Source organism: Siniperca chuatsi, linkage group LG9 (genome assembly GCF_020085105.1).
Source record: "Siniperca chuatsi isolate FFG_IHB_CAS linkage group LG9, ASM2008510v1, whole genome shotgun sequence".
Taxonomy (NCBI): domain Eukaryota; kingdom Metazoa; phylum Chordata; class Actinopteri; order Centrarchiformes; family Sinipercidae; genus Siniperca; species Siniperca chuatsi.
This window is the reverse complement of record NC_058050.1, coordinates 20,199,619-20,214,074: the sequence shown is the minus strand read 5'-3', so window position 1 is coordinate 20,214,074 and position 14,456 is coordinate 20,199,619. Positions and strand designations below refer to the sequence as shown.

General features: G+C 40.5%; 1 protein-coding gene across 8 annotated transcripts in view; it reads right to left on the bottom strand.

The window, feature by feature from the left end:
- Positions 1–14,456, bottom strand: part of grb10b (growth factor receptor-bound protein 10b) — a 69,667-nt gene that overhangs the window by 12,695 nt on the left and 42,516 nt on the right. For 7 of the 8 annotated variants that reach the window (XM_044206946.1, XM_044206945.1, XM_044206947.1 and 4 more), the window contains one exon: positions 3,508–3,664. In XM_044206946.1, coding sequence (XP_044062881.1) covers positions 3,508–3,664 — 157 coding nt within the window. Of the gene's footprint in view, positions 1–3,507; positions 3,665–5,247; positions 5,642–14,456 lie in introns of those variants that run through there. The other variant, XM_044206951.1, reaches the window with a different exon arrangement.

Genomic DNA, 14,456 nt, shown 5'->3' with positions numbered 1-14,456 from the left:
GCAGCTTACCAAGAGTGAGCAGCGATGTACGGAAATAGGCCTCTCTATTCAAACACACTATTGTTTATGTCTCTCTGAAACTCATATTCCCTGTCCACCACCCAACCACATGTGCACACATGAAGTATCACGGCACATACATGTGCAGTGCAGACGTACAGTCTGTGCACATACAGATGAGCACATACACACACAAGCAGGACTTTCACATACTGCCTCATCTCACTTATATATATATATATATATATATATATATATATATATATATATATATATATATATATATATATATATATATATATTTCATATATATTATTTGGAATTTTAAGTGATTGGCTTAAACCTGTTCTACATGTAGGCAATGTTCATTTATATATTGGGCACTTTTTTGCCTTTAAGTGATAAAGTGAAGTGAAGATAGACAGGAAAGGGGGCCATAAATATCTAAATTACTGCAATGACTATGTCAGACATATACAATGCATACAATACAGAGAGGGATCAGAAATACCACTAAATGAAATATTTCCCACCTTTTTTAACAGCAATCATGATTAACATACTTTTTGGAAGGTTTTTACATTATTTTGTTATGGGCACAAATCCACATGTGCACACATTACACCCACACCCACACACACACACACCCACACACACACACACGCACACTCAGTCAGATGGTTGCTGGTTCTGTAGTGGCAAATGCATAACCCTTCAATTTGAACAACCACCACGCAGCTGCTTCATTACATCTCATTTACTGAAACTCCTAAACATAAAATATGATAAGTAGTTATTCCAGACCTGAAAAGAATACGGTTGCAGTTCAGGTGCGCCAGAATAGAAGAAGGGCTATAATAGAATAGAGTAACTCTGAGCCAAAAATGATGTAATTTACAACAAGCCAACTTAACTGTATTTGGCAGCATCGTGTTGGCAGCACTGATGAGAAATGTAATCAGATCATGATGGATGGTGAAATATTAGGTTAGAGCTTTGGGACCTGTACTTTAAATAATGCAATATATTTCCTAAAAGTTTCCTCACATGACAGCACAACAGCCTGTGTGTGGATGTAAGACCAAATTTTGGCAAAACATAAACATATATTGACACAAGTTGTCAGTTAAAACAACAGAAATTAAGTGTTTTTACGTATATATATTTTTCACCATGTCTCTTTCTACAGTATGTTTCACTACCAGGCACACTGCTCTATATAAAACTACACCCCCTGCACTCCCACATCTGTTAAACTGTACAGACATGAGCACAGAGCACAGGCTCAACTTGTCTTCCATAAGTGCTTTATAATCGCCCTCTCCTCAGGGGGAGGTTGGGTTTTCTAACATTCAGCTGGCCACAGCTTTCCAAACGTACTGTGATACTGTCAAGTCTAACACAAAATCACCTTGACAGAAACGCAAAGCTCTCGTCCTTCATAATGCAGCAACAAGTTAAAATTCCTTGATTAACCGTTGGAATAGTGCATCTTTTTCGACTATTGTTTTCTACTTTTTAGGCTTTTCCTTTTTGTGTAATTTTAACACCACATTTGGTGTTCAAGAATATCAAAACAGTGAGTGTTCTGGTCTCGTAGCCTTTAGCCATGCTCAGTGAGCGACACCTTTCCTCCACTTTTTCAAATACCTCAAGCAATGTTACTCCTGAAACTACTGTATAACTGTATATGCTACCTCTCTAACTGCTAATGACCGGCCAACCAAAATAAAACACAGTTAAATCAAACTTAATCTTCTATATAGAATACTATTCCTCATTTCTGAGCAGGTCCGGCCATCATCATTTTGACCTTTTTATACTACATTAGTCCCGAGGTCTCTGTCTGATGCAGTGAGGGCTTCTATTTTCAGGAGAGTGGTGTTGGTGGTATTGCCATTCCTGTTCTAAAGAACCTTTAACATGAAATATATCCTTTTAAACTCTTCATCAATCATCTCCATCACCTCTTTGTCGTGTCATTTATAGAACTAGATCGATAACATTACACCGTCTCCAATACTGAGAGGAACACAAGTCGGCAAAGGTTTTGTTACAGTGTTCATCATTAACATTTCTGCATCTCCTAATCCATAACCTTCACTATCACCTGCTCTTCCTTTAGCCTTCATCTGCTGGCTTCCACTCTGAGCCCTTCATGTAATCCCCCTTCGGTAACAAATTAAGGAATGACAATTATTCTTAAAAAGTAGCTCGGGACCCAGAATAATCTGGGGTGGAACTGTCCTGGATCTTTGTCCATACCCAGTATGATTTTTCTTTAAATCCTGAGTCTAAAAAAGGCCTGATTCCAAGCAGTCTAGTGACCTTAAATGAGCCTGCCCGAGTTAAAAATATCAGTGAAGGATGTCAAATACCAAATACAATGCTCTCTGTTGCTTTCCTCTATCCTCTGCATAAACCATAAACTTTTCTCTCAACCACCAACAGCAAATTAAATTACTCTGTAATGCTCAAAAGAGCCTTAACATGTTGGCTTCTGGGCTGTAACATTTATCAATTGCTATGTTTGTTTAATTTATGAGTTGGGACCAAAGAGAGTTTCTTCTGGCTCCTCAAGAGGTCCTTAAGCTTTAATAAGGGGCCCTGGGAAAGACTGTCTCCACTTACATGGAATTACTTTAGGGAACCCAGAGCTCAAACATACATCACTTTTTATTCTTCTTCAAGCGTACTACACACTGAAGCTGGAATCTTCATCAGCCCCATATAACAGTCTCCTTTAACTAAATTGTAAGTTAGCAGGACAATAATTGAATTAATCTCAACACACCTTTAATTAGCATCAGATTTTATGATGAAAAGTTTTAGAATTATTCATCATTTTACACTCTTAAATCTGCAGCAACTGTTCTATTTCTTATACAAATACTGTGTATACAACTCAGGTATCTTGAAAGTGCTTTTCTTTTTTCTAAACTTGCAGTTGTCTCCTCACTATTGAGTCAGAAAATCATTGGCCTGAAAGCGCTAAAGCAACTCTGACCTAATGTGCAATGCATTGTCTATTTCCATCACTTTCTGTTCACACACAAGCTGATCAATATGTTTAACCTACATATTTCTCAATGACAAGCAGCTCAATGTGTGTGCTCAATGTCTGTCTCAGTTTTTCATGAGACAGCCATTGCCATGCCTCGTCTGCATAATAATACTACAGCAACCTTGTACACAGCCACTGTGTTGTACTTGATTAGATCACTGGACATTATGGCTCACTGCGTGTATATGCTGTATAGTATGCACATGCACTCATGCTTGAATATGTGCCTGCGTGAGAATATGTGTCTGTCCAAGTATGCAAGCATGTATGCATGCATACATGTGAAGGCACCTGTGTATGTCAGTGATTTTATTGCATGTCTCAGCCCATCCAAAAGTCCATGAGTTTCTGTGTGGGCAAGTGAGTGTGTATGAGTGTCTGTTCATGTGTGCTTTTGTGTATATGTGAACAGTGTTTCAGGCCTGCAGGACTCTGTCACTTACCTAGCCCTAGCAGCGGGTGGTGTTCAACAAGTGCCCAACTGTTGTCGTCCACGCAATGGCTTTTATAAACCAGGAGCTGGCACAGGTCTCTGGCTGTCATGTCGGCTGGGATCTCCACCACTTTACCCATGCCGTCTTCACTGAAGATCTTCACAATCTATGAGGAGAAAATATATTAGAGTTCAGTTATAATAAACAGAGATGACTGAGATAATGAAGGTAGTTAAACTAGAGAACAAAGTGAATTAAAAAAGGACAAAACACTTTTAAACCAGTTAGAAGTCCTTGATATGATAAAATTAAGCAAAATATTAATAGACCTTTCCAGTTGTGAAAGGATACATTTAGAATAAGTTGGCAGTTTAAATATGAATTTTTATGGTAACCCCACAGGGAACACTAAGTTGTGATAAAGTCATTTAACACAAACCATTTTTTGAAAACTCAGCCTAATAGGTGGGTGAAGCCAGCAATTTTCTTCAAACACTAGCATAGTATTTATCATATAGCACCCCATACACTATAGCATACACAGGCTTGTAATTATAGAACACAATAGAAAAGAACAGACATTCAAGACTATGTAGCAATTGTGGTGTTAGAAATCACAGACAAGCATTTCTTACAGCAACTTGTTGGTGTAATATAGAAGCAAACATACTGTAGTGTATAACAAGCATCTGCTCCTGTGAACACAAAGCAGGACTGCCTACACCAAATGAATATAGTACTGTAGCTTAAGGGGAAGTAAGTATGGCTTGCCAGTTATAGCTTATCAAGAAAATGCATGCAAGTATCAAGAGATAAGACATGGCCATTCAATATGCTTCAAGCTGAACTTCACGAACACAAGTCTGTTTTTACATAACTTAATATGTTGGAATTGGGCCAGTAATAAGACTATGGACATATTACATTTCAGAATGAAATGAAATGTTTTTTGTTGAATAATTTATCATAATTTTTCCAATCCATGAATAACACCTGTTGTACTCACAAACATATGGAGCCACTACTGATCTGTCCAGTATAATGTATATACTGTATAGCAACAGTGCATCAGGCTCTGAGTAAACTCCACTCTAAGATCTCATCTGTGTAAGAGACATCCATTTACATCCAGATATTCTTGCATATCAGTATATACTGTAGGTAAGCTTGTGAGATCAACAAAAAGTCCAAACATTTACTTCCACTGAGTGTCCACAGGTTGGCTTTTCAAAAGGAATCCATGCAGTCACAATCACAGGATACACATCTAATGGCCCACAGAGAAAACTAGAGCAGCCTACTTAACCTGCCGAGGAATCCAGTCTTGATAGCCTACACAGGAATCCTTCCTACTAAGCCTACACATGTCATGTATGCACACTTCCCACATAATATATCATGACAAAGAAATTCTGTTCTCTTCTTGAGCAAAGATGCAGCTTATAGCATCACAGTTTGCACAAGCCAGGCCTGAGGCGCTCTGTCTATCCAAAATGCTCAAAACGAAAAGCAAGAGGAGCCTCAATCATTCAAAGCTGCTGACGTATTTGACTCTTTTTTATAGCTCTGCTCACATCTTGACAAATTGTCCTCAGCCTTTAAGGTATTTACACATTCCATGCCTTGCCTCTCGTTAAGCATAGCAGTACTTCAAAGAGAAATGGTCTTAAAATATAAAAAGAGAAGGAGGCGAAGAGGGGCAGAGACACACAAGGAGAGATAAGAGACACCGAAAGAGAGCAGTCTTACCTCCACGGCCCGCAATAGGCAGCAGTCCGGGGAACACGAAGGCATTTTTGGAGTGAGCCTGGCTCCCCACACACTCACACACTCACTCACTCACAGTCAATAAGACAGAAAACCTTGCTGTTCTGTCGCCCTGTCTCCTCCAGAAAGAAAGATACAAATTTGAATGTCGACAGCTGACAGTTGCAGTTGTGCTACCTGTCACAAAGCCTGGAGACTAGTCCTTCAGTCTATCTAGGTCTCCTTCAGTCTATCTAGGCCGCCGAGACAAAACTGTCTCACCTAAAGCTGTACAGCTCACAGATCGGATGGCAGCAGGTACAGTACAGTGCTTCCAGTGCCGGTTGAGTCTGACAACTATCTTTCTTTCTCTCCCTCCCTCTGTCTCTCCCTCCCTCTCTCTCCCCCTCACAAAGGGTTACAGCCTCAGCCACAGGCTCCGAGGCACACTGAATCAAACCACACACTCACCAACCAATCATAAGGCTGCAGCAGGCTGATGTAATCATTCCCACACAGTCCCAGGCACACACAAACACACATACAGAGGCACACACACAGACAGACACACTCTCTAAGGGGCATACACACTCCAGTAGACACACAGACGCACAGTCATGCACAGACACAGCCAACTTTTTCAGACCTCTTGCAAGCTCTCTGCTTCAGTTTCTTTTCAGAGCTCGAAGCAAGAGGGTTCATTTGAGAAGGGTGTGGGGCAGTGAGGAGGAGGAGGAGCAGCAGGAAGAGGAAGTGGAAGAAAGGCTTAAGGAAGGAGTAAAAAAGTTTGTCTTTGTCATTTTTCTTGCCTCGAAAATGTATAGAAGTTTTCAAGTGAGGGCTTGTTGACTTGTATGTTTTTCTCTGCTTCTTTGCCTCTTTTTTCCTCTCCCTCCCTCCCTCCCTACCTCCCTCCTCTCCTCCCTCCCTGTGGCTTAACTTTGAACTCCCCAGTCAGATCTCTCTGCCTCTCACAGCAGTAACAAGACTCATTACAGAGCAAATGAAATGAAACAAACCTGGAGCAGCACTTTAACACTCCGACCTTCTCCTCCTCCCCTGGTGGCCATCTTCATGCCAACATTCTTTCTTTCTAAAGAACAAAAACCTGGAGACTTTTGCACACACATGCACACGCACACACAGCCCCCCACCCCTCCTTTTAACTCCGATATTTAATACGGCATCAGACAGACAAAAGCCTTGACACACCCCGTCTGGGAGAGGCGAGAACAGCTTTACGTTGTCCTTGAAGCAACTTTTTTTCCCCTACTTTTTTCAGGGGAGAGAAGGTGTGTGTGTTTGTGTGTGTTTGTACATGTGTGGGTGAGGTGTAATCCAGGAATAAGTACAGTTCCACAGAAGGAAGGAGGAAATAGTGGTAAAAGTGGTACCAGTCAAAGAGATACAACTTACTTTACTGGGAAACTTTGGGGAGGGAGGGAAAGGGAGAGTCTGTGGCTGGGGGAGGGGAGAGAGAGAGAGATGTATTTGTATTTTTACTGCAAGTCTACAGTTTATTATTATTATTATCATTATCATCATTATTATTATTATTATTATTATTATTATAACTTAACTTACTTATTTGTATATATTTTAATCACAATTCTTCTGTTTATGTATGTTTATATTTTACACATGCTTTGGCAATGTTAACATCTGTTTCCCATGCCAATAAAGCCCAGCTGAATTGAAAATTGAGAAAAGTGTGTGTATATAAGTGTGAATGATCACACATGCACACAGGCACGTATGTGTGTGTGTGGGTGGGTGGGTATGTGTGTGTGTGTGTGTGTGTGTGTGTGTGTGTGTGTGTGTGTGGGATAGGGAGAAACAGGAGACAGACAGACGTGAGAAGTGAAGGGAAAAAGAGTGGGAAGCAGAGGGAAGTGTGAGAGTGAGAGAGAGAGAGACTGTCTGGTGACACACTGTAGCAGAATGTGTAGTATGAATGCTTCCTACTGTTAACTACATATCTAGCCTGCACAGCTGTCTCTCCCACCCACCCCCCCCTCCACTACACTCACACAGACTAAGACACACACCCTCATCTACGTCACAGTTAGTCAGCCAGAGGGGAAAGCCCCAAGAAGACTACACGCATCACAAATGCTGCAATACAGGTTTTTCCAATACAGTGCTGTAATTATAAGAGTCGGTCAATCAGTCCATTAACCTTAACCCTTTTGATATAGAATAGGTTGAAAATGGTTAGAAAGTTTTGGAGATATGGGCTACCTTTTGCCACAGTTGGATGTTTAGAAGATAGGAATGATAATCCAAAAACATGGTTTCTGTCATAGTCGTGACACAAGGATGCAGGAAAATGTCATGTTTGCAAATAAGTCAGCACACCTTGTCTGACCTGGTCTGGCTTTGATATGAAAGGTTCAACATGGGTTTCTATTCAACATAATAACTAAAGGATTACCATAATCCAATCAAGTCCAAAGTCAAGTTCTAAGCCCTTAAGGTTTGTTCAACTCATGAACAAGATGTGTTATTAACCAAATGTAATGCCATTTCATAAGGTAGATACCAAACAGAGTCATAGTTTGTAGTATGTCAATATAACAATTTTGCTGGTACACAGGTGGCAAATGGGTAAAAGCGCTCACCCAACCCCGCAGAGACCCAGGTTCATATGGAGTGGCAGTACTTGTAGCTTGGCTGTGCACTCCACTGAACTCAACTGGTTTGCAGGTGGGAAGCCAGTGAGGAATCATGATCTTGTCACTGCAATAGCAACTCTTACTGGTTAGTCTGCTAACAGGGGTTGGATCTGGGAGACAGATCTGAAGCTGAACCTTCAGCCACATTATGCCCTCCCAGTAAACCCCAATGGAGCAGGGACAAAGGTGGCAAAGTGCAGGAAAAGCTGACCATTCCAGATTTGAAGAAACAGGGAAATAATCGGGAAAAACATACAAATTATATAAATATAAAAATAAATATGGAAAGAGTCATCCCCACTGTCTGCCATTCTCAATCTCCATTACACAACACAATACTGCAAACACTACAATCCTATTTGATTCACAACATTAAGCAAAGTCCTGTTTAATTATATGGTTTATAGTTATAGCTTTCAACCTGGTCTTATGTGAACAGGGATAATCAAATCTTTGCATGCAGAGGTCAAATGCAGGTTGATTACGTGTTCATTATCCCATGTCAGACATTAGGGTTTTGTGTACAAAGATACATTTAGGATCATTTATTGCAACAAGAGGATATGTAGGAGACAAAATGGTGACAAAGGCTCAGAAGGTACTTCCAAAATACAGTGCATTTAAACAGTATGTGAGTTTCTGTGGGGATCAATTTAATGCCACCGAAGCGGAGCTCAAAATCAAATATCACTGCGACATGGGATATACTGCATGAACATAATGCATGAGGCAAGAGATGCCATCGCAAGTATGGTGATAAGAAACATGAGGAGGCTCGGTTGCTGGAGGGAGATATCAGGACAAACAGTAGGTAGGTGGTAGCAATAAGCAATAAAAATAATAACCAGCAACTGCAGGATCTGACTGAATCATCAGAAAAGTGTCTCCTTGTCACATTATAAAGACTGCCTCATCAACTTCTTCGACTGTGGCTGGTGATGGTAAATGATAAATGGGCTGGACTTGTATAGCACCTTTCTAGTTTTCTGACCACTCGCAGCCCTTTACACTAAATGTCATTCACCCTATTTACACACATTCCTACACTGATGGCAGGTGCCAACTGCTAATCAGAATAAAGAAACTAATCAGTCGCACACACACCAAAGAACCGGCAATCTTCCGATTAGCAGACGACCCGCTCTACCTCTAAGCCACAGCCGCCCCATTAGTCAGATGATACCGATCAGGTGAGAGTGTGCATGACTTCATAGCTCGACCTGAACTAACACGATGCTCCATTTTTTTGTTGTCCGTCATAGGCTGCCTTCACAGGCAAACAAATCAAATGACCAAATGTAGAATAATTTGGGAGAGAGCTGATCCTTTATTAGATGTGGAAATCTTATCTTGCAATGTGGCAATACCATTAGACTGCTTCGTGAGTGGAAGGAATGAGAAAGCAGACATAGATGACAGCAGAGTGACACATTTCTACTGACCTACTCTACTTCTTGGTCTTCTTCTTAAAGGCAAAGAATAGACATGTGGGTAAAAAAGGAGTTACACATAGGTGAGAAAGAAAGAAAGAGAAAGAGAAAGAAAAAGAAAAACATTAATCTTTATCTTCTAATGCTTTTAACTATGTCCTCATTTAGACGGAGGAGCAGAGCAGGGCCTCTCAACCTCTCTGATGACTCAGGTCTGATAACTGCCCTGTGATGTAATCCCCCAGGGAGAGACTGAGAGCTTCAGGCAACACACACACACATTTACACACACTCCATCAGACACACAGGCACCAAGACGTGCTCACTCACACATACACGTCCTGAGATACACATACACAGACAAACTTTGCTAAGCACATAAATATTATATATTTTGTGTATATTAGAGTTTCTGCATGCATGCGCGCACACATACACACACACACACAAAGATGCTGCTAGACAGAAACTGTGCTGTATGAGAACGTGCTTTGTGCAAATTAAAGTATGTAATGTGTGTGTGCACATCCAGCAGCTCACTCACACACACACACATCCATCTCTTTGAGAATTGCCTACTGGTCTATAAATAGTTCCACCAGTATTACGTACACATTACAAGCCATTACATCAGATAGGAGTTACTGTGGCAGATTACAATTCTAAAAGACTATTAGCCATTAGGCATACAAGCCTGCACACACATTAGGATCCATACATGTGGGCAATGTTGTGAAGCATTTGAAAAGGGCAGGCAACCTGAATAACAGCTGTATGAGGGAGAGGAAAGTCAGTGTTGGTTTTTTAGACAGTCTAGTCACACTAAATATTCATATGCAAATTCAGCCCTGATGTCAGCTCCCATGTCAACTCTTCCTGGAATATTGAAGCAACAGGGGAATTCTTTCCGATTAACACACACACAGGGACTTTCTTGCCCTGAATTGAGCCTTCAGGCTGTGTACAATTATGGCCTACCCTAACCTTAACCACAGCCCTTAAACTGACCTTAACCATCTATAATCTCAACATCCGATTGGCTAAGCTTGTTGGTAGCAGTATGCACAATATTTGGAGCAAAAAAGATTCACTGACTGCATTCATAAATCTCATACAGTCCACTCTACAATACTTGTGACCAATTTAACCAGAGGTTAGTAATGAAATAATGATTTTAAAGAGATTGGGGAAATTTAACGATGAAATTGCCTAGGTATGATAATGGCTAATGGCAGTTTTTTTTATATATTTCTGACAATATTATATGAAAATGAATGATCCCTGGGGAGAAACTGGATTGTATGAGCAAGCAAAGTAAATTATATAGTTTTTACGATATAAAATGAAATGAAAAATTACATTGCTGATTATTACAACACAACCAAGTCAGAAAAAAGCTATAAGCTATAATTTCTTTCTATGGAAACATTCCCAAATGTGTACAGAGTGGAAAATCTACATACATTTATAATTTCTTAGTCTAGTTTTAGATAACTTCCTGTTTTCACAGTGAAATCCAATGTAGCATTGCAAAGGCTTCACAGTTTTATTGCACAGGTATTTACTTGTCTATATAGAAACATACAAGGCGCTGGTCTTGCCAAGACAAACCCCTCCACTGTCACCATTAGCTATATCTGCTCTGTCTCTGTCTTACAAAACCCCTATACATGTTGCCAAAAAAGAACTGTAGCCATTGATAAGCTGATTTGGCTCACACAACCCAACCCAGCTCCATATTCCCATTAACAAGTATCCTCTATAAAGCCCCTCTGACTGTAATGTGGTGCTGTGTGTGGTCTGGGACGCCCCTGGAACCTGATGTCCGGATGATGGAGACACAAAAACCTGAATGGGTCTCAGACAATTGGCCGTACCCGCTCAGCGCCTGTAGTCAGCACTTGTGGGAGGCACTAGCCAAGAAAACTCTGCTGACTCATGAGGAAGGGATGGTGAACTGTCCCTTGTCATCCAATTACCGCGTCAAATTAAGACCCAAGACACAGAGGCCTATCTGGGCTCAGCAAAGCAAAAGAAGGCAGAAAGTGATTTAGGGGACAGAGGAAGGGAAGAGAGAAAAGGGAGGAAGGAAAGGAGAGAGGGAGGGATGGTAGAGAGAGAGCGAGAGAGAGCGAGAGCGAGAGAGAGAGAGAGGCGTCCCGGGGAAGATCTCTGTTCGTCCCAAACACATTTTCTATCATCCCTGGGACAACGGGATGCCATTCGTCTCGAGTCCTACACTCAGGCTCACAAAGTTGAAGGTTGGAAGTACAAAAAAAAACTGCACACCTAAATCTATCAGATAGCTCTTATTTTTTCAGTTCCTAGGTTTCTTCTGGTGATGAACTGACACACCTGGGTAGGTAACTCAACCCTAAAGTGACTATTGCACACTGAAGAGGGTACAGACAAAACATCTGTGCATTTTACTTGTCTATGCATATTATTTACCAGTTGGTTTAAAGGTAAAACATATCCTTGTTTACTTAAACTAGATTTGCACATGCACAGTGTATGGCAATACACTTCCTAAAGGCCATGTAGACAGGGATGTGATGATGCAAGAAGTCTCTCCCCATTCACTGTGACTACCTGCTGAGAAACACCCCGCATGGAGCCAAATATTTACCACGGGTGTAAAAGTGGGAGCGGAAGCTTAATTGTGCACCAGGGCTGACTGCCAGCAAACCCCGGGCAGCAAATGTCCTTTCAGACCAGTGCTGATTTGGAGCCATTGTCCAATTACAGCAGGAGGGCAGAAGGATGGGGCAGGGGAATTGTGATTGGAGAAACAAAGGATGACATCATTGGCATGATTTTGGCAATACACTGGAAATTGTCCACTAGTTGTATGGCAAGCAGTGGTGTTGTTGTGCGGTGGCCTCAGGACAAGTTTAGACTACCAATCTATATTTACATTTTAAACATTTGATAAAAAACTTTCAATTTGCAGTTGGTACAAACAGCAGAAAATAACTGTTCATACAAGTTACTAGTAATAACAAGTTACTAATAATTCTGTGATTGAATAATCATAAAAGTATAATAAAGATACTGAATAATAGCAATAATAAAAGTACAAAAAGTAAAAGGAAGACAGAGAAAAATACATTACAGTATAAAGGGGAAACATCTACAGGTCCTGGTGTCCCATGATTGTAAAAAGAGGACTGCTAGTATCACAGGTAACTGCAAATAACCATTTCCCATTCAGAGGAATCAGTGTGCCACAGTTCTGTACAAACTGTCCCCAATAACGGGGAGTTTTCTCTGGAGATGCCAAGATCAGAGTGTCTTCTGTCTGTCACTCTCTCTCTAATTCTCTCTCTACTAACACAATGCCAGATCTTTGAGTCAGGTCGCTTGTCTGTCTTTGTCTCCAAATTCCTCTGAAGGTGGCCTGTAAGCAATTAAAACTTGCTCTTCAATACTACAAAACTTTGAAGACTGAAAGCCATAGCTACATTTGTAACATTATTTGATTTCTCTCCTTCTTTTGTCTGTTCACTGTGTACATTTTTTAATTTTTAAATAAATGTGGCCTGTCTATCATCCTTAAGTATTCCGTTAGGTTTTTTGACAATTCAAGTAAGTAGACAAAACATATTAAGAAGAGATACTTGCAAAAGCAACAAATTAGAATATTTCTTTTCTTTTGCCTTGTGTACCTATTGTCTTCTGACTCAGCTTTTTACCTTGAGCTGTCCTGTACTTTCAAAAAGAATGAACACATTCACAGTTAAGCACATAATAAACTGTTTCCTCTGGTATGTGCCAGATGAGCAATACTGTAAGAAAATAAAAATAAAAAAGCACCATGAAATGAATTACCATTTTCAAAACTTTTATAACACTAATAAATCAAATTATCACTGTTTTTAGCAGCTTTTCAGTTTCTCATTTTCTATGCTCCTTCTGCTTATTCCTCTTTCTTCCCTCCTTTTCTGCCTTTCCACAGCAGCAGCAGCTCAGAAATCTGAGCTGTCCTACTTTCCCCTAAGAGAGAGAGAGAGAGAGAGAGAGAGAGAGAGAGAGAGAGAGAGAGAGAGAGAGGACAGAAAGAGACAGAGGACAGAGGGAAGGCAGAGAGAGAGGGAGATGCAGTCTCTATGACCTACATGAGTCCAACAGCTCTGTTCAGCTTTGGCCAGATGAAATGACTACAGACAGCAACACATTGCTGTCTTTGTGAAACACATGGACACACACAAACCTAGACACATGCGTATACACCTGTATTCAGGCACATATGGGAGTGCTTGAGCACGCGAGTACACAAAAACACGCACTCAAAATTGTGTGCTAAAAAAGACTACTTGTGTTATACAAAAATTCAGAGTGAAGTTTGTCAGACTGAACCTTAAATTGTATCATCTAATGAGTAAAAGAGTTTTTACATCAGTAGTTTGCCCAGGCTAGATATGCAGAAGCACACACATTTGATACTAAAATATAGAGACAGAGACAGAGGAGAGAGCAAATGCTATCAGGGATTCCTATTAGCTGCAGGAGTAATGGGATCTTGCCCTATTAACTGGGTGAAAGTTGTGGCTTCTAATCTTACACCGCCTGCCTTCTGGGACAAGGAGTGAGGGATGGACCATTAAAGGTGCATCATCCGTAGCGCCCGGGTGGTCCAGTCATGTTCCCATGGAAAGACATTTATTAATACAGAAATGAACTAAGTAGAGAATTAATTATTAACTATGTTCTAATATTTAAAGCTTGTGGTTTCATACGATTACCGCAATGAACAATTGAAAATGCTCTGAAAAGGATTGCCTCGTTAATCTATCACTAAAAAATTAACTGTGATGACCTAATTTGATGCTGGGCTAAAACAGACCTAATGTACATTCATATCTGCTGTATCTGCCTGTATTGCTTTATTGATTGGCTGGCATTATTTAGGCTACTTTTGGACTATACCTGATCTTGCTTGCTTTCCTGTGAGCTTTAAGATGATAATACAAAGTTGAAATTGCAGCTTCCACGCAGGCAAAGTAGGCAGTTTGAGATCAGAAGTATTGTATTTACTTTAGTCAAAATGTGCGCTGTGCACAAACAGTCAACTGTCTCTTGAAAATAGTCAACAATGCCATGATTG